The 19,343-nt window shown below is 37.7% G+C and overlaps 1 protein-coding gene across 10 annotated transcripts in view; it reads left to right on the forward strand.

The window, feature by feature from the left end:
• The window catches only part of LOC127441375 (ras GTPase-activating protein nGAP-like), a 167,573-nt gene that overhangs the window by 30,001 nt on the left and 118,229 nt on the right, over positions 1-19,343 (forward strand). For 3 of the 10 annotated variants that reach the window (XM_051698715.1, XM_051698714.1, XM_051698716.1), the window contains exon 1: positions 8,321-9,356. The exons of 1 other annotated variant lie outside the window; for it this stretch is intronic. In XM_051698715.1, the coding sequence (XP_051554675.1) occupies positions 8,825-9,356 (532 nt within the window). In that variant the 5' untranslated portion in view covers positions 8,321-8,824. Of the gene's footprint in view, positions 1-8,320; positions 9,357-19,343 lie in introns of those variants that run through there. 6 more of the 10 variants (XM_051698711.1, XM_051698712.1, XM_051698717.1 and 3 more) reach the window with 5 other exon arrangements.

The following is a 19,343-nucleotide window of genomic DNA, read 5'->3' on the forward strand; positions in this document are numbered from 1 at the left end:
TTCACAATAGTGGTGAACCGATATATTGCAGAGACCGATAAATTGGCCGATATTCTGACTTTTTTAATTATCTGCATCGGCCGATAAATTTTCCTGTTTGGATGTTTTTTTTCTTGAGGGTGCTGAAAATCACCTGCTTGCGTGTGAAGTAACTGAGATTTGTAAACGACCAGTCACGTTTTGTTGTTACATGCCATCGTGTTACTACAATAATAGATCGTGTGCAACACAGTGTCATTTAAACAGTCCGCATATCAGAGCCACTGCAGACGCGTTTCAGCTCATAATGTTAAAGTGCTCGCCTGTTTCATTCTCCCTCTCTCTTCTCGGTTCCCTGTAACTTTTAACTGTCTTGTCTAATGAGAAAAAGGCAAATATCAATAAAGCTAAATCATATTCTGTCTGCAAATATGTGCATATCTCGTTTAAACAGATGTAATAAACCAACCTCATACAACTTGAGCAGATCCAGCATCCTGTGGAGCGCTCATTTATTTACCTCTAAAGCATGTGTTCTAACAGTCACTCCTCAACAGTTCCCTGTCACCTTTAACTTTCTTTTCTAATGATAAAAGGCAAATATCAATACAACTTGTATTATATACCATTTGCAAACATGCAGATATCTCGTTTAAACAGATGTCATTCACGAAGCCCAAGGTAAAAGCGCTTCACGTGTGCTATAAGTAAACGTCTTATTCACAATGCACTGTATGTACAATTGGTTTGATTCTGTAGTTTTTGAGAAAATGCGATTGCCTACGTGGACATGTCATCCATGGTTGCTGGACTACTATGTGTACTGTTATTTCCTTCTTCCTAATATATTAGCAATTTCTTCATGTGCAAATAAATTACTAAAATTTGATGACTAAACAGAAATCTTAAGAAACTGCTATCTACCATTTAAAATACAATATTATTTGTTAGTTTTGTGTGAAATTGAGTAAATATAGTGCTAAATAAGAGTTTATTATTATTTTTTAGCAATTTTATGTTTGTTATTTACTATATTAAATTGTGTGATATATCGGCATTTTATCGGCTTATCGGCCACCCTGCTCTCTGTTTATCAGCATTGGCTATTAAAAACTCCATATCGGTTGACCACTAGTTCACATTGATCTCACTATAGCTCGGCAATGCTGAGAATGCTACGCGTATTTCATTGGGTTATGAATTGCGCTATGACACATTTCAGAATGCAACGACACATGAAATCCAACTTGCGTCTGCGTTTACGTACTTGCGTAGAGTATGTTTCGACACTAAGACTGGATAAGGCCTGTTATTAAATGGGTTATTCAGTTTTGGCTGCTCTGTGTTTGGGGGAAATTCATACAAGAGCATTTTTGCTTACATTTCATCTTGTGCAAATAACATGGTGTACTCTGGCTGTTTGACACCCAGGCCAATTTAGGCCTGCTTGAACAGAGGAGGATATGGAAAGTTTTTGTGCAGTCACTCCTCCCTTCACTCTTGTTGGCCATATGCTGGGGTGATGTTTGGGGGTGGCAGGATGTCCCCTCCTTAAGAGCCATAGCAAGAGCACTAACCTTTGTGTGGGTTAAAAATACACTCCCCTCTATTTCTGGGGGGTCTGCATTTTCAGACAAAACATAAAAAATACATGTAAGGATTTGCCCATGTTTGAGTGCTCTGTTTACAGTACTGCTGAGATGTTACTGTAAACTCATGGTTGCCCAGGAAAGATTATCCAAGTCCTTGTTCTCCGCATGCCAGCCCTTAGATTCATTAAACGAATCTTTACATTATCGGTTTCAGCAGCCTTGATAGGTTAGAGTAGACTCTAACCGCAGGTTTAACTTTCATGCTCTGTGGGTGTCCTTGCTTTTTTGATGGCCTTTTGTCCCCTTTGTCTCCCTCCTGATACTTTCTGATAGATTTGTAGGGCCTAATTCCTGGGAGGTGCTATTTATAGGAGAGGAGTATGCTTGCATGCTCCTGTCCCTCCTGGTTTCCTCCTGCATGGAGTAGTATGAGCTAAAAAAAAAAGATTCGGACAAAGTGGCAGTAGGTGTAGCCAGAGGCCTTGTGTCATTGCTTCCTGTGGTACATAAGTGTAGACAGTGTGTTCCCTTTGCTATGTGGGTTGGTTGGGGGGTGGGTAGGGACTTTTTTGAATTGTAAATGGGTGAGGGGTTGATGAGTGAGAGAAAAAAAGAAACTGAGAATATTACAGAACCATGAGACAAGAATACAGGGTTCAACAGTAAGGATGACCCCATGAAACTGAGTGTGAAAGAGTTTCAAGCCAGTTGTAGGAACTATTACTTACCCTATCAGAATCAGAATCAGCTTTATTGCTAAGTATGCTTACGCATACAAGGAATTTGTTTTGGTGACAGGAGCTTCCAGTGCACAACAATACAAAACAGCAACAATACATAGATAATAATGAAAAATAATAATAAAAAAATTATGTTACGTCATATATCAGTTTCTGTGAGGATATATGCATTCCTACTAGGATTTATTTAACGTTCAACAACCTCAATGGACCTTATTCACTGTAGTGCCACCTTTAATTTTTGTCCGGAACGACAAGGCTACACATACAGTCTCTTCAGTTGGTTATACTGTTGTTTAATGTGTTTTCTAAATCGTGCTACTGATAAAACATTGGAGAAAAAAAACATCTTTCCAATAAATTCCAGTCGACAAATAAACACCAGAAAACTTGAGATGTGGAAAATTAGATGCTATCTGGGAGCTTTATACAGCTTGATATAATGTATCCCATTGAGGAAGTCTATCCCTCACAGCCTCATGCAAATATCAAACATGATGCTGCTGTGAATTGGGTCTATTGCAGGGGTGTTCATACTTTTATGGCATGAGATCTACTTTTTCATAATGCTATTACAGTAAGATCTACCATGCACAATTTAAATATACATTGTAGGGAGTGTTGTCACAATACCAACATTTCAGTAGTCGGGACCAATACCAGTGAAATTTTATTCTTGATGCAAAAACTATTAATGACTAATTTGTTAATTGGGTAAATATTGTTTCAAGTTCTCAAGTAATTATTCCAGACAATGAACAGTCAATATTTTTTTTTAAATTGCTTAAAATTTCTAGCAGCATGCAGTATCAAGTATTCATTCTTGTGGATTACAGGTCTTCACTGTATGATTGTAATACATTCATATTTTATTTTAAACCTACTAAAGTTATCCAGCCAAGAGCAAGAGCTTGTTATTTTTGTTAATAATGATACAGACAGAGGCAGGTCTATAAGTCTGCATTTACACTGCAAGTCCTAATGAACAGATCTGATATTTTAATACAAATCGTTTTTTTTTTTTTTTTTTTTTTTTGTCCCGGTGTTTACGCTTACTTCAGACATAACTGACTGTGTTTCTATCAATCCCATGCCAAGACAGGCATTTTGAAATGTATTTGACCATCACACATGCATTACCTTGAAGGCTCTCACAACACAAACACGCACTCACACACACAAAAAAGCCATCTGCGAGTTTACAAAACGTAGGATGGCAGGGAAAGAGTCATTTCTATTCACGAGGAATACCTGATTGGACATTTTAGTAATAGTTATCAGGAAAGTGCTACCTGATTGGTCAGAGAAATTATAGCCCAACCCCTTATCGTAACCATAACCAATCAGGTACAGCTTTCCTCCTAAATATGAATGAGTCATCCTTGAATGATTGGTTCAAGGATGTTCTAAGGTGTGCAATTATTTTTCAGGTAAACGCACAGCTATAAAGTAGTTCCAGGTCTTGACCGCATAACGGTTCTATATCACTTCGCCAAATTATTTCAGTTATTTCAAAGAGCCCTACAGGCTACCAAAACAAAATAACCATATAAAAAAAGTCATTGGTTAAAGTAAATCGGTTAGGAATGTCAAACAATGTCTAAAATATCCTACAAATATTTCAATTTCAGTTAAAAAGAGCCCTCGCGCTCCCTCGTCTCCCCCGCACTTACACATTCACACACACACACACATACACATATGCGTCTCACATATGAGACTCGAGTCGCAACAGACAAATAGAGCCGCACTACCGCAACTTGATCAATACAACAATTTATATTATCCGAAATAACTTTTAATGTTTCAATATATTTCACCCTAATCAGCCTCACATAGCTGTAGTGGAAAGCACCGCGCTACTCCCCGCCCCCCGTTTCGCTTACTCTCACGCACACACACACACACAGAGAGAGAGAGAGAGATAGAGAGAGAGAGAGGGAGAGAAAAGCAGCGCAAGCCTCCGTTGCTAGTTCTAAAGTGACATTTTCGAATTAGCAACGAAGGCTTGAGCTGCATTAAAGCTAGATACACTTGATCAGTACAACAGTTTCTATATAATCTGAGATATCTGTGGGAAAAACCTTCGAGTTCCCCTCTCTCGCACACACACTCCCACACTCGTGGACACACATTATACGCATAATGCACACACTTAAGGCCCAAACATACTCATGAGAGAAAAACAGAGTCGTCATGTCATGTCAGCGCACTCCTGCATCTCAGTGGGGATGAAAAAGTTGTTAAGGTTTATAACGGGAATATGGCGATTTTGAAGCGATGTTACTTCTGAAGAGAGCTGCAACAAAAAAGGTAATCCTAGACGCGATCTCTCTCATTTTCTGAGTTTTTATCTTTCAATCCCTCAAATACAAACTCTCACACACATGCACAAACGCACTAACTAGTTACTCCAGTAAGTCCTCGAGTAAAGCAGCGCAAGCCTCCGTTGCTAGTTCTAACGTGACATTTTCGAATTAGCAACGAAGGCACGGACTGTATTAAAGCAAGATGCTGAATATGTGGCAGAAGAAAATAGTTACTCACAAGAGCGTTTTAGGGACGAAAACCTGAAAATGTCTTGAGATAAAACCCTGAACGATGTCTTAAGGTGTGGTAACCATGGTATAAGCGGAATAATTGACTCCGGCCCGTTGAATTGTTGAAAAATAATGCACACCCGAAAATGTCACTCCGCTGCACGTTGTGACCGCATTACCACCTCGGGTGTGCATTATTTTTCAACAATTCAACGGTCCGTCGTCAAGATGACGCGGGACAAGCTGAAGCGGGGAAAACACGACCCAAGTTGTCCAGCGCATGAGAGCATACAGTTTAATGTGGAGCGATTGCTGCATCAGGTGTGTTGAGTGATTGTGCAGTTTGATGCGCTTAAGGGTTGTTTCTCTCCAGCACATGACTTACTTTTTACTGCTATTTTCTGTTTTATAATGTATACATGTTATGAATTCAAAATCAGGCGTGTATTTCGCGAAACTGTTTGTTTTTACCACATGCGAGTCTCGGTTAAACTTCACTGAGCAAGTGAGCGCGAGCCGATCGCAATGGAGAAAGGGAGCGAAATCACTTTGATTAAACTCGTGAAACATCATACCGCACTTTTAGTTTCAAAGTAATCAATTGTGCAGCTTTCATTGATGTCACGCTGATATTTCAGAGGTCAAAGTGTGCAGTTTATAAATCGTTTCTCATCATGTGAATGCATGTAATACAGTAAGCACTGGGATGAGACTTTTCAGCATGAGAGTGAATCTGCACTGCTTTTACAGATGATTGTACTATATTAAACTGTATATAATGCTGAATATAATGTATAATAATGCTAAGGGTCCTGATATTTGATCGTCCTGATAACGCCAAATGTAATGTCTGATTCCACCAGTAAATTTATACCATGGCAAACATTATTTTACTGGATAAACATCCAGTAAATATTTTTGAAAAGAATAGTTTAGAAAAATTTAATCAGCGACAATAATATTTTAAAACCTACAATATTAATTTTAAATACTTAAAATGTATGTAATCAGTGACAGTGTACAAGCATATGTATCTAACATAATTATTAATTTTTCAACTGGGAAGAATTATTAATATTTCTATTCTGGTGTCACCATTGCCCTCTGTTGGGCTGATGTTTTGTCCCACTCCATCCCCAATGAATCATTTTACAAATTAATGAACAGTACTTTTTGTTCTACAAAGTTTTACAAGTAATGAAAGGAACTGTTTTGCATATGTACTGAAAGTAATAATAATAATAATAAATTAAAACGTAACTTTTCGTGATTCAGGCTTTGTTCAAAGTTTTGTGAGAATATAGAGTCATGAATTCAGTAATGTAAATCGAACCAAATCCTTACGCCCTTTATCATTTCTGTTTTAAAAAAAATCATATTTTAATAAAATACAGGAAATAAAATGTATTTTTTTATCCGATGAATCGATTAATCGAAGAAATAATCGAAGATTAATCGATTATCAAAATAATCGTTAGTTGCAGCCCTAAATGTAAAATGAAAAAAAATAAATAAATAAATATAAAAAAAAATCATTGTTTGCTAAAAGTAAAATGTAGCATTTTTTGTGGTGGGGCCAGTGAAAATGTTGCCAGGGCAGGTCAAAATCTCAACTACTGGCCTGTCGTGTTTTGCCGATGTTAAACCAACCAGTGTTGTCAGTCCTGCATTAGCACTTCTTTTAAGCAATCCTAATAGCCAACATGTCGAACCTTATTTGTTTAGTAGACTAATTACTCTGACACATTGAAAGGAAACGTGACCTTTACTCTTTTTCTATCAGATTGCAGCTAGAGATAATGCCATTCATCTGAATCTCACGCTTCCAGTGGTAAGGGGATACTGGTGTTTAATGATTGCTTTCATGCTTTGCCTCTAGGCACCAGGTTTTTTTTTTTATGGCTGTAACAGGGTGCTAATTGCTGCTCTCCAGCCTGGACTCTCAGAGGGTGTCAGAGCTTCCATTCAGGCAGGAAATTGCTTCTCTGACTTATAGTCAGCATATATTATAATAAAAGAAGTTAAATCCATGATCTGCAGATAGTGTGAAGAAAACATGGCTTTGTTTCTCTCAGCGCTCTTTCGCACCTGTGTTTAATGCTCCCGAGAGAATAGATTGTCTATAAAATTCTATAAAAAATTACTTTTATGGATGACCTGCATCACCCAGATTAATGCAGGCAGAGTCCAAAAGCAAAAATGTTGGGTAGCCACGTCTGTTCTCCACCTGGCAATTGCTCCGCTTTCAAAACATTAGAATGCTTTTACCAAGAAGGATTGAGTTTTTGTTGTGCTTTCTGTTTGTATGAGTGAATTCAGACATAAACTGGTTCTAAATCTAAAGTACCCTCCCTTTAAACTAGTGGTTGACATTGACAAGGTTTTATATGGCCAATAACAATATTTAGAGGAGAAGGTGCTAATGACTTATATACTGCAGTTAAACATAAAGGCAGCAAATTTGCAATCAAAATTGCTGAAATTAACTGAGTGCTTATTTCACATAATATTTACCTAAAATGCACCCAAAAATAAATGGTAACAGAAAATGTGCATTATCCATCTAAAAGGCTGTTGGTAGATTTTGGAACTGACTCATTTGTTAACTGACACACACGGGGACACCGTTAGCCGATGCTGATCCTCTCAAAATTGAACATGTATTAATCGGCCTGGTCAGTATATTGGTTTATAATTACCAGTTCTTAATACACACCAGGAGAAAAACTGCTTAATTTTCTTCTCTCTGATTACCCAAGATGTCTATACCTGCTTCTAGATCTCTTGTTGAAATTTTAAGGCTTTTAGTGAGCGTATTCGACAGAAGTATCGAGGAAATCTCAACAGAGATTGTGTTTTTTAATATTCACAGCTTTGACTTTTGTATCAAATCTGCTGCTCTGGAAATGTCCTGCCCGATCCCAAATTCTTCCGTAGGACATGAAATCCTGCTGACGGACTGTTTGTTTCTTCGTAATATCACACAAGGACGTGGCAAAATCATGCGCTAGTTCTTTATAAAGCGGTTTGCCTTACAGATATTGAACAATATAGGAAAGCTTGCTTGTAATATTTTATTAATACTGTATATTGATCATGTTTTTTAGTAATTAACATTGAGCCATTGCTTCTCACTTTCTGTCATTCAGGCAGTTATATAACCAAATGAATTTATCATAATGGAAACGGGTTCAGTTAAGTATATCAGAATTGAAAATCTTAAAAAGATATATTTGTTCTGTTTTTTTAGAGATTTGTTTTCCTCTATTGCACAACAGATTAAAGGGAAATCCCTTAAAATTACTGTCTGGTTTCTCATTTTCAGTGACAACATTTTTGTGTTCTTTGTAAGTAGATGTTACTTATTTTTTAAACAAATTATTGAATACCCTAAATTAACTTGTGTAGGTCTAAAATAAGCTGTATGACATACATTTTATCAACCTGACATAGAATAACCTCATTCTCTGAAGTCAAGGTATTTTTTTGTACTTTTGATTTTACTTGTATGAAATGTTGTTGGTGAGGTCAACCACAGACTGGGGCACTTGGATGGGCAGCACATGAGCTGATTTGATGGTGAGGCAAAGTGTTTCTATGCACATGTATGTCACGACACCTATTTCCTCCCAGAAAGCCTAACAGCAGCTCAGAATACAGGAAGTGGAAGCTCAAGCCACAGCCAGTGGATGTCTTGCTGCTAGCTGAGAAAGGCGAGAGACATTTGCTCAGCATGTTTCTTCAACGAGATCTCAGTGGCAAAGTTATTCGCTAATTCGGGCATCAAATTTAGAGGATTATGTTCAAAAAACTTGGTTAAACCTGGCCTAGCTCATCAAGGTAAGGCTATGATGCTGTTGTTGTCGGTTGAAATGGACTGAAATTGAGTTTGCCTTCCTGCTTGTCTCGTAAAAGAGAGAGCTTGATATTGTTCAGCTTTTATGCCTATTTGGCTGGTCTTCCTTCATTGATCATGAGTTTACTACGGAGGGCCACACCAGAGGAGAAAATGAGGTCAAGCAGGAACTCATCTCGCTCTTTGTCTGGCAGGGAGAGTGCTCATCGCTGGCGACTCCTAAGCAGGCCCTGGCTAAAGCACCGTTCAAATTCGGCCCCTGAGCAGCCCTTGGACTCACATGAGAGAAGGATTTTGGTTGGGAAGGACATGAGCACACAGAGCATGACATGGTCTAGAAGCTGCAGTACGACTCCAGCCAATCCCCCTATCTCCAGGGTCCAAAGTCTCCCATATCCTGAGAGGGTCACCAACTGTGGTGTCCTAATGGAGCATGTTAATCTTCAGCGGGACTGGTTATCTCGTAGCTCCGTCCCTTATTTAAGATCTACCTCTGAACCAGGGACTGAAATTCGCACAGAAACTCCACCAACCAGACGGGAGCTGAGTTCCCTCCCATTTTCAGGGATTCTACTCTCCATGTCAAGGCGAATTAGCAGAATTTTAAATTCCTCTCCTGAGCCTGGTGTTGGAGAAATTACAGAAGACGGTAGGAGCGTTTAAATTTAAATAGCGTTATAAGGCAGAACAATAACTCCAATAACTCTAACAATTTGCACTACTTAGATTGACTACTTGAGATACCTAGGCCACATCCACATTTAAACCATTTTTATTTGAAAACTCAGTTTTCAGTTTCCCAACGTCATTGTTTTCCAAAGTATGCAGTAATGAGAACATTTTCTAAATGCTAAATGCAGTTTTCGGTGGAGGAAAATGCTGTTCTAGTGTGGATGACAGGTGTGAACTCCACAAAATCAATGTATTTACAAACAAAAATGTATTAATGTGGACGTGGCCTAAGACTAGATTTCTACTAGATACTTGCATTTTAATCAGGAGTCGCAACCACAGCCATGCAAAGTGACCACCATTGGCATGTAAGTGAAAATAGAAGTATTAATAATAAATATTTGATTAAAATATTAATATTTTCGTCTAAATTCAGTTATCCAGCCTTTCATCATGCAACATATTACAAGTTGCATGGGAAGGCAAATGCTCCAACTGAACTGTGATTAACAAGAATAATTAAAAATGGCACTTCACGTCAAAATGGTTGCTAACCTCTGCACTAAATTATGTATGAAAACTAGACTTTTTATTTTTAGATTTCATATTGAACACTATATAAGTGTTGTTGCAATACTTGGTTGATGGTTTAATTGGAGGACTACTGAAATCTTGAGCAAACTAAAAAGGGCAACCTCCACCCTGATTTGTTTAAAATTTGATTAAGTCAATGCCAGAACTGGTTGAGCACTGGTTATGTCATTTATGCTAAGCAATTTGGTTATTGCTGCCAGCCGTATAAATGAAAATGTGGTGGACTTCAGAATGGCACAACACAGTTTTATGGATTTCATCCAGTCATACTGAGTCAACCAAGTATCAGTGATGGTGAAATTACACTCACCTATGTAGCTTACTTAGGTGCCAGAACTTTTGCAAGAGGAACATGATTTTCTGTCTTCTGTGCTGTTGAATTTGATTGCAACAGGCTTCACATGAATGTTTTTTTTTTTGTTTTGTTTTTTTGCATTTCTGTATTTTCACAGTGTAGCTGTTACAGGCATGTGCTGCTTGAGTAAGTGCAGTTTCTAATTTTTGAGTCATTTTGTAGGGAAATCAGAAGATGAGTCTGGGGTTGATGGGGTTGCTTAATTGTCAAATCACAAGCTTTGATATTGCAAAATTAAGCTTTGGTTAAGTTTCTAAGTAAGCTTTTAGTGTTTGTGACTAAAATGGCAAATATTGAACCATGCTTCTCACTATTTGAGTAAACACTTATTCCTCTTTGCTTTAGATTCACTTCCCCCTTCTTGCTTTCCAACTTATCAGTTCTGGAACATGTTAATTACTTATCGAGAAAAGGAAAATGCATAATTTTTGGTATATTGTTATACCGAGACCGCACAGCTCCACAATGGGTCTGATCAAGTCAGTTATCATTGTTTTCGGCTTCTGTGGGTTAGAAACATTTGTAGCAAGCTTCCAATGGTGACTACGGATCCTTGGGTTGTCTTTGAGTTTGTGTCAACATACTAGGGCTGAAATGATTAGTCGACGTTATCGACAACATCGAAAATAAAAAATTGTCAACAAAAATTTTAGTTGTCGAATAGTCGTTTGATGTCATTTAACGTAAACTCTAATGTTGACGCGTGAGAGCTGCACTGCAGCTTGTGCCTGACTGAGGTGAGGAAGAAAACACAGCTCACAGTCCCGATGCACTCTAAACTTTCACAGCTGATGTAGATCGCAAAGTAGGAGGGAATTATACAAAAATACCAAAAAAGTAAATACAGAAGCACTCTTGTTGTGGAATAAGTGGAGCCGGAGCTGTCGCTCCACTGAAGAAAAACTTGAGTGTCGAACGTCTTTAAAGGAATAAAACATCCTGGCCTTACATCTTTAGTGCAGTTATATTTAATGTGTTAGAGCTTTATTAAAGTTCAAATAATAAGGAAGCAGGTCATGTAAATAACTACAAACTCCCAAACTGGCATTTCTCTGTGCGATCAGCGCCTCTTCTATGAGTTGTGCGAAGTGTCCTGATCTAAGGGGGAGAGATTGAAACTGCACCCAGCTGATGTACACTCTGGCGCGGGGACACTTGTCCCTAGAGCGCATGTGCTTGCTGCAGCTTGCAACTTATTGTATCATAATACAGTATATGTGTCACTGTGCATTTCTTATCGTGAAGAAAATTGGCAACACGCAGCTTTATAAATAAGAGAGAGTTTGTGTTTTTGTGAGTTAAAGATGGATTGAAGTGAACAAAAAGGTTAGGGTAGTCTGCGCCCCATTATACACTGCAACAAAATATGTTTTTCATCTGTGTGTATTTTACCATGTGCACTCGTTTCTCTCTGGGTTTTTTCTTTCTTTTTTCCTCTTTTTTCCGATTGTCTACATCTCGCATCTCGACTGCATGCATTCGTTTTCTCCACTGTGTTTTACCCGGATTATTGCATCAATTTCAAACATCTGCTGATTAGGAACCACATCGATCTCAAACCCTCGGCCCTCAAGAATAACCACAACAACAAAAAATTGCGGTAAGTCATGGCATCCGCTCATGTTATTGCTTCCTGCATTACATGCCACATGTTTACTATAGCTTCTTCCATCAGCAGTGAGGAGTTTACATGTGATAAATGTAAGGAATTAGTCAAGCTGACAGAGAAAATTAATGAGTTAGAGGCTCGCATCAAACACTAGTGGAGGTCAGTGAGAAAGAGAAGCTGGTAGATACTGTTTCGGATCCGTGTAGTACAGCGACCAACACACAAACTTTGGTTCCGGCTGAAGAGCCCCCACAACAGGGTATTTGGGTGACATCTCGGCGGCATACTCACTCAGCAAAGCGACACCACTCTCCCATTTCTGTTAGGGTTTTCAATCAATTCTCCCGACTCAGTGACGCACCCACTGAGAATTATGTTGAAAAAGCCCTAATAATTGGTGATTCTATTGTAAGGAACGTGGAAATAGAGACTCCAGCCACTATTGTTAAATACATTTCATGTGCCAGAGCGTCTGAAATCAGATCAAATTTAAAAATGTTGGCTAATGCTAAACATAGATTTTGTAAAATGGTTATTCATTTCGGCACTAACGATGTCCGGCTTCGCCAATCAGAGATCACTAGAGATAATGTTAAAGAGGTGTGAAGTTGCAAAAACTATGTCAGACACTGTAATATGCTCTGGCCCCCTACCTGCTCGTCGTGGTGACAAGCTTTATAGTAGATTAGTGTCACTGAATGGCTGGATGTCTCAGTGGTGTCTGGAGAATAGCATAGGATTTATAGACAATTGGAAGAGTTTTTTGGGGTAGACCTGACCTGCTAAACATAGATGGACTCCATCACTCCAGGGAAGGTGCCTCTCTCCTCTCTAGTAATTTGGCTCATAGTCTAAATAATGATAGTATTAGACTAACTGGAGCCCAGGTCAGGAAGCAGACAAACTGGTCAATCTGAACATCTGCTAGCTGCCTTGAGACATCACACAGGTCACATAAACTACAACACATAGGGACTGTATCACCTAGATTTCACATAGAGACTGTGTCTGTTCCCCGAACTACCAAACACAAAATTTGATTAAGGTCAAGAATTGAAGATAAACATCATATAAATATAGGGCTACTAAACATTAGATCTCTTTCTACCAAAGAACTAATTGTAAATGAAATTTTTACAGATCATAGTTTGGATGCGCTCTGTTTGACTGAAACCTGGCTTAAACCAGATGAATATATTAGACTAAATGAATCTACTCCCCCAGGTTATTGTTATAAACATGAGCTTCATCTGAAGGGTCAAGGAGGAGGTGTTGTTACAATTTACCGTGAAGTTTTTGGTGTTACTCAGAGAACAGGATATATGTTTAAGTCTTTTGAACTAACAATGCTTAATATGACACCATCAGATAAAAATAAAAAATCTCTGTCGTCTTTTGCTCTTGTTACAGTATATAGATCACCCGGGCCTTACTCTGGTTTCCTTGGTGAATTTGCTAATTTTCTGTCAGATCTAGTAGTTAATGTAGATAGAGCTTTAATTGTTGGTGAATTCAACATTCACATAGATAATGAAAATGACACTTTGGGATTAGTATTTATCATTATTCTCAACTCTCTTGGAGTCAAAATGTGACAGGACCAACTCATCGCCATAATCATACGCTAGATTTAATTCTGTCATATGGAGTTGATGTTGATACTATAGAAATTCTACCTCAGAGAGATGACATCTCAGATCATTACCTTGTTTCTTATTTGTTGCAATCAGCTAATGTCACTCAATCTACACCACGCTATCATTCAGGTAGAACAATTCTTTCGACCACTAAAGATAGCTTACTAATAATCTTCCAGAATTGTCTCATGTACTCAGTAAGCCAAAAAGTCTAGAAGAACTTGATGTAATAACAGAAAGTATAAATACAGTCTTCTCTAACACTCTTGATAGTGTCGCCCCCCTTTAATGAAAGAAATTTAAAGAAAAAAGCCTTGCACCGTGGTACAACGATCACACTCATGCTCTCAAGAGAGCAGCTCGGAAAATGGAGCGGAAGTGGTAGAATACAAAATTAGAGGTATTTCGCAGTGCATGGAAGTATAGTATCTGTAGCTACAGATAGTCACTAAAAGCAGCCAGGTCAGCATATTTTAGCAAACTCATAGAAAATAACCAAAACAATCCTAGGTGTTTATTCATTACTGTGGCTAAATTGGTTAGGAATAAAGCATCGACTGAACCAGATATTCAGCACAATAGTAATGACTTCATGAATTTCTTCACTGATAAAATTGAAATAATCAGAAATACAATTGGAACTATTCAATCAACTGTCACAGCACCTCAGAAAACAGTGTCTCATAGTTTGCTCACAAGCAACTTCAGTCCTTCGCTGTCACAGGTCATGAAGAGCTAACAAAACTTATCAAAAAATCAAAAGCCACAATATGTATGTTAGATCCAATACCAACTAAGCTGTAATCTCAGAACCTCTTCTTAATATTATTAACTCTTCACTATCCTTAGGACATGTCCCAAGAAACTTTAAAATGGCAGTTATCAAACCGCTTATTAAGAAGCCACAGCTTGATCCTAGAGAATCGGCTAATTACAGACTGATTTCAAATCTACCATTTATGTCGAAAATACTAGAAAAGGTAGTGTCCTCCCAACTATGTTCATTTCGACATAGAAATGGAATATATGAAGAATTTCAGTCAGGATTTAGGCCCCGTCACAGTACAGAGACTGCACTTATCAGAGTTACAAATGATTTGCTCTTATTATCTGATCGCAGCTGAATTTCTCTTCTAGTGCTTTTAGATCTTAGTGCTGCCTTCAACACGATAGAGCACTACATTCTCTTGAATAGGCTGGAGAATTATGTTGGCATTAGTGGACTTCGATTAGCATGGATTATGTCCTATTTATCAGACCGCTACCACTTTGTATGTGTAAACGAGGAATTATCAAATCAAACAAAAGTTAAATATGGAGTGCCACAGGGATCAGTTTTAGGACCTCTGCTTTTCTCCTTATACATGCTTCCCCTGGGAGATATTACCAGGAATCATGGAATAAGTTTCCACTGTTATGCCGATGATACCTAACTTTATATTTCTTCTAAACCCAATGAAAATTCACAATTCTCCAAATTGGCAGAGTGTATCAATGAAATCAAAGATTGAATGGCCAGAAATTTCCTTCTACTCAATTCCGGAAAAAAAAAAACAGAGGTAATAATGATCTAAAAATAAGCAGCTAAAATATAATTTGACTCTAGGTGGATGTACTGTTACTTCGTCTTCAACAGCAAAGAACTTAGGTGTTATATTTGATACCAATCTGTCCTTTGAAAATCTCATTTCAAATGTTTGTAGAACAGCATTCTTCCACCTGAGAAATATTGGCAAATTACAACACATGCTCTCTATTGCCGATGCTGAAAAACTAATTCATGCGTTCATGACCTCAAGACTAGATTATTGTAATGCATTACTGGGAGGATGTCCAGCAAGTTCAATAAATAAACTTCAATTGGTTCAGAATGCAGCTGACAGAGTTCTGACTAGAACCAAGAAAATGATCATATTAGCCCCATTCTGTCGTTGTTACATTGGCTACCTGTAAAATTTTTTATTAATTTAAAAATTCTGCTAACTACATACAAAGCTTTGAATGGTCTAGCTCCACAGTACATAAGTGACCTTCTGACACACTATATTCCATCACATTCATTATGATCACAAAATTCAGGCTTATTTATAATTCCAAGATTATCAAAATCCACAAAAGGAGGTAGATCCTTTTCATACTTGGCTCCTAAACTATGGAATAGTCTCCCTAACACTGTCTGGGACACAGACACACTCACTCAGTTTAGGTCTAGACTAAAGACTCATCTATTTAGCCAGGCTTACACCTAATTTATCCTTCAACTCACAATTAGGCTGCTTTAATTAGGTCTGCCGGAACCAGAAATACCCATCATGATCTATAACGCTGCGTAAAATTAAATGGCATCTACGCTAATATACATCTTTTTGTTTCCATGTCTCAATCTTGGGATTGATATCCCGAGGTTACCAGAGCCAGCCAGATCCAGCTCCGTTCCTGCTTGGTGTCGGACTCCACTGCTATGGGTCACTGAAAGATGACAACAAACTACAGCAGGTGCCAGCCAGACTTCACTTAAGTCTTTTGACTTCAGAGGATGAACTGATTCCAACTCCAACTATAAGACATGGGATACTTCATATGCCACTGCCTGAATCTTGGACTTAGGATGACTGAACTGTGATGCACCTCATTAATCTCTGCCTGCATCACCTTTGTCTATTGATGGACTACACTCTTAAAATGGAATACATAGACTGTCATTTAATTGCCAACAAAAGCCTTCATTAGCCAACTAACAAAGGACAATGCATCAGTGTGAACTTCTGCAGTTGATCCAGGATGGACTTCAAAGACATTAGTCATTAATCTTAAAGTAAAATTTTATATATATATATATATATATATATATATATATATATATATATATATTTTTTTTTTTTTTTTTTTTTTTTTTTAAACAATGGACATTAATGCTTAATTTAAAATCGTAAAACCATGACTTGCACTGCACATACTTAACTAATATTGGCATTATATTAATGTTGTTTAGCCAGAGGGCCCCCACAGTGAGCCTGGTTTCTCCCAAGGTTATTTTTCTCCATTAAACAACATCTTATGGAGTTTTGTGTTCCTTGTCACAGTCACCTTCAGCTTGCTCACAGGGGTTCTAAATACAATTATTATTTAATTATTTAATTTCTATACACAATTTACAATCATATTCAATCAAACTACACAATGATCACTCTAAGATTTTATAGATATTACAGTTTCATTTCCTGTAAAGCTGCTTTTAAATGATGTGTGTTGTGAAAAGTGCTATACAAATAAAAATTGACTTGAACAAAAAGGTGAGAGAGGGTAGTCTTTGCCCCATTATACACTGCTACAACTACAATTTTTGTTTTCACTTGTTTTCCAATATAAATATCTAAAACTCCTTTAAAACAACATTTACTTTAGCAGCTTTACTGCAGAAGAAAAAAATTGTTATGTGAGAATGTTGAATATAATATTAAAAATGCAAATATTTTAAAATATCTAAAAATCCTTTAAAAAAGATGCATTCATCTGAGAACCAGCGTATAAAATATTTAGACTTGCTTTTAGAGAATAGATTTTGAATATAAGTATATTTTGTCTTTACTGCACTCGCAGAAGTATAACCAAGTAAAAAATAAACTTATATTTGTCTCTTAAAGCAAGTCTAAATATCTTATATGTTGCTTCTCAAGTAAATGTATTTTTAGACCATTTTAAATGAAAAACAAGACAACCCCCCCCCCCCCCCCACACACACTCCTAACTCTTTCCTCTATTCCCTTACAAATTTAAGGCAGCTCACTCACCTCCTTTTGTATGCAAATATTTGTTCCTGCAAAAACACAAAGGGTTTGCCACCTTTTAGCCTTATTACCCTTTGAAAGGCTGGGGCAGAGGTGGTCAAGAGAAGTCATGAGAAAGCACCCTATGTTTTCAGTCGAAGAATCTCATCAATAGTGGAAGTTTTTCTTTTTAACCCGTCATTTTAAAAAAAAGTTACTCAGAGGTTCTTAGAGGACAAAAATATCCGTGTCAAAAAACTGCCATAATAATATTATATAATAATATATAATTACATTTATTATTTATTTATTCTCCCCTTTTCTCCACAATTTGGCATGCCCAATTCCCAATGCGCTCTAAATCCTTGTGGTGGGGTAGTGACTGAATCAGGGTAGCGGAGGATGAATCTCAGTTGCCTCCGCATCTGAGACAGTCAGTCCGCGCATCTTGTCACGTGGCTTGTTGAGCACGTTACTGCGGAGACTCATGCTATTCTCCACGGCATCCACGCACAACTCACCACGTGCCCCACCAAAAGCGAGAACCACATTATAGCGACCATGAGGAGGTTAACCCAACTTAACTCTATCCACCCTAGCAACCGGGCCAATTGGTTGCTTAGGAAGCCTGGCTGGAGTCACTCAGCACATCCTGAATTTGAAATTGCGACTCCAGGTGTGATACTCAGTGTCTTTACTTGCTGAGCTAACCAGGCCCCTGAGTTAATTTTTTTAACCAACATCGGTCCTGAATTTTAATTACCAAATATTCATTCATTTTCAGGATTTTAACCCTTTAAAGGCCAGTTTGTTTATATAATGCCACTGTAGTTTTTTTATGAAAAAAACAAGGGGGGTGGAGGGGGGTTATCATAGTCTGGGATATGTCAATGATTAGCAACAACACTGATTTTGATGCATTATTATTTTTTGTGTAGTGTCAGATTAAAAAAATAAAATAAATAAATAAACTCAGTACCTTAGAGGACAAAAATGTCTCTGTCAAAAAACTGCCATAAAAATATTATATATTAATATTATTTTCCACTTTCACTGACTTTTTTTTAACCAACATCAGTCCTGATCATAACTACCAAATATTCATTCATTTTCAGGATTTTAAACCTTTAAATGCCAGTTTGTTTACATAATGCCACTATTTTTTTACACACACACACACACATTTCTCAATACACACATACAAAACACACTCTGACATCCATACCAACACACCCACACACATTTATCATTTATTCAATTGGCCTGCAGTGCTCTATAATACAGCAAACAGAAAATGGGAAAAAAAGCATGTATTTGCTCCATAGGCTAAACATGAGAAAAATGGCACCATCTGGTGGAAAATATAAAAAATGTACATTTTGAAGCCAGGGCTCCGAATATCATAGAATTCATGATTTTATGCTTTAATGGCACTGAGATCAAATATTGCTGTTTTAATGGGTTTAAATGAGGACATATTTGTCCTTAAGTTCCTGAGTGTAACTATTTTGTGTACACAGTGTATGATAGATGTATTATAGGAACTGAGGTTGAAATATAAAAGTTCCCCAAAAAATAAACACCTTTGGCAAAATTTATGCCGTTGGCATTATCACATCCAAAATGTAAAAAAAAAAAAAAAAAAGAAAATGAAAAAGACAAAAATGTCCCGAAGGTCGCACAAGGTTTAAGGGAGAGATAGAGAGGCAGAGCTGGGTGCAATACGAGTGCCATCAATAACACTGAATTCCATGTTAAAGCAGAACGTAGAAAGTGCTAGTTAGGTCTTTCTGAGGAAATAATAAGAGTTTCCTCATTTAGGTCTTCTCGCCATGAGCTGGTAGCTCCTGGAATGCCCCAGCCTCATAGAAACACAGTGGGTGGGGAGAGTACCTCACCTTAGACCTGCAGCTGAAAATGGGGTGCTGCTGAATTTGCAGTCACGGTGCATTGCTTCAGATAGCTTGGCTCTGGCATGGAGATTGGCATCAGAGACCCTGTT

This window comes from Myxocyprinus asiaticus, chromosome 5 (assembly GCF_019703515.2).
Source record: "Myxocyprinus asiaticus isolate MX2 ecotype Aquarium Trade chromosome 5, UBuf_Myxa_2, whole genome shotgun sequence".
Taxonomy (NCBI): domain Eukaryota; kingdom Metazoa; phylum Chordata; class Actinopteri; order Cypriniformes; family Catostomidae; genus Myxocyprinus; species Myxocyprinus asiaticus.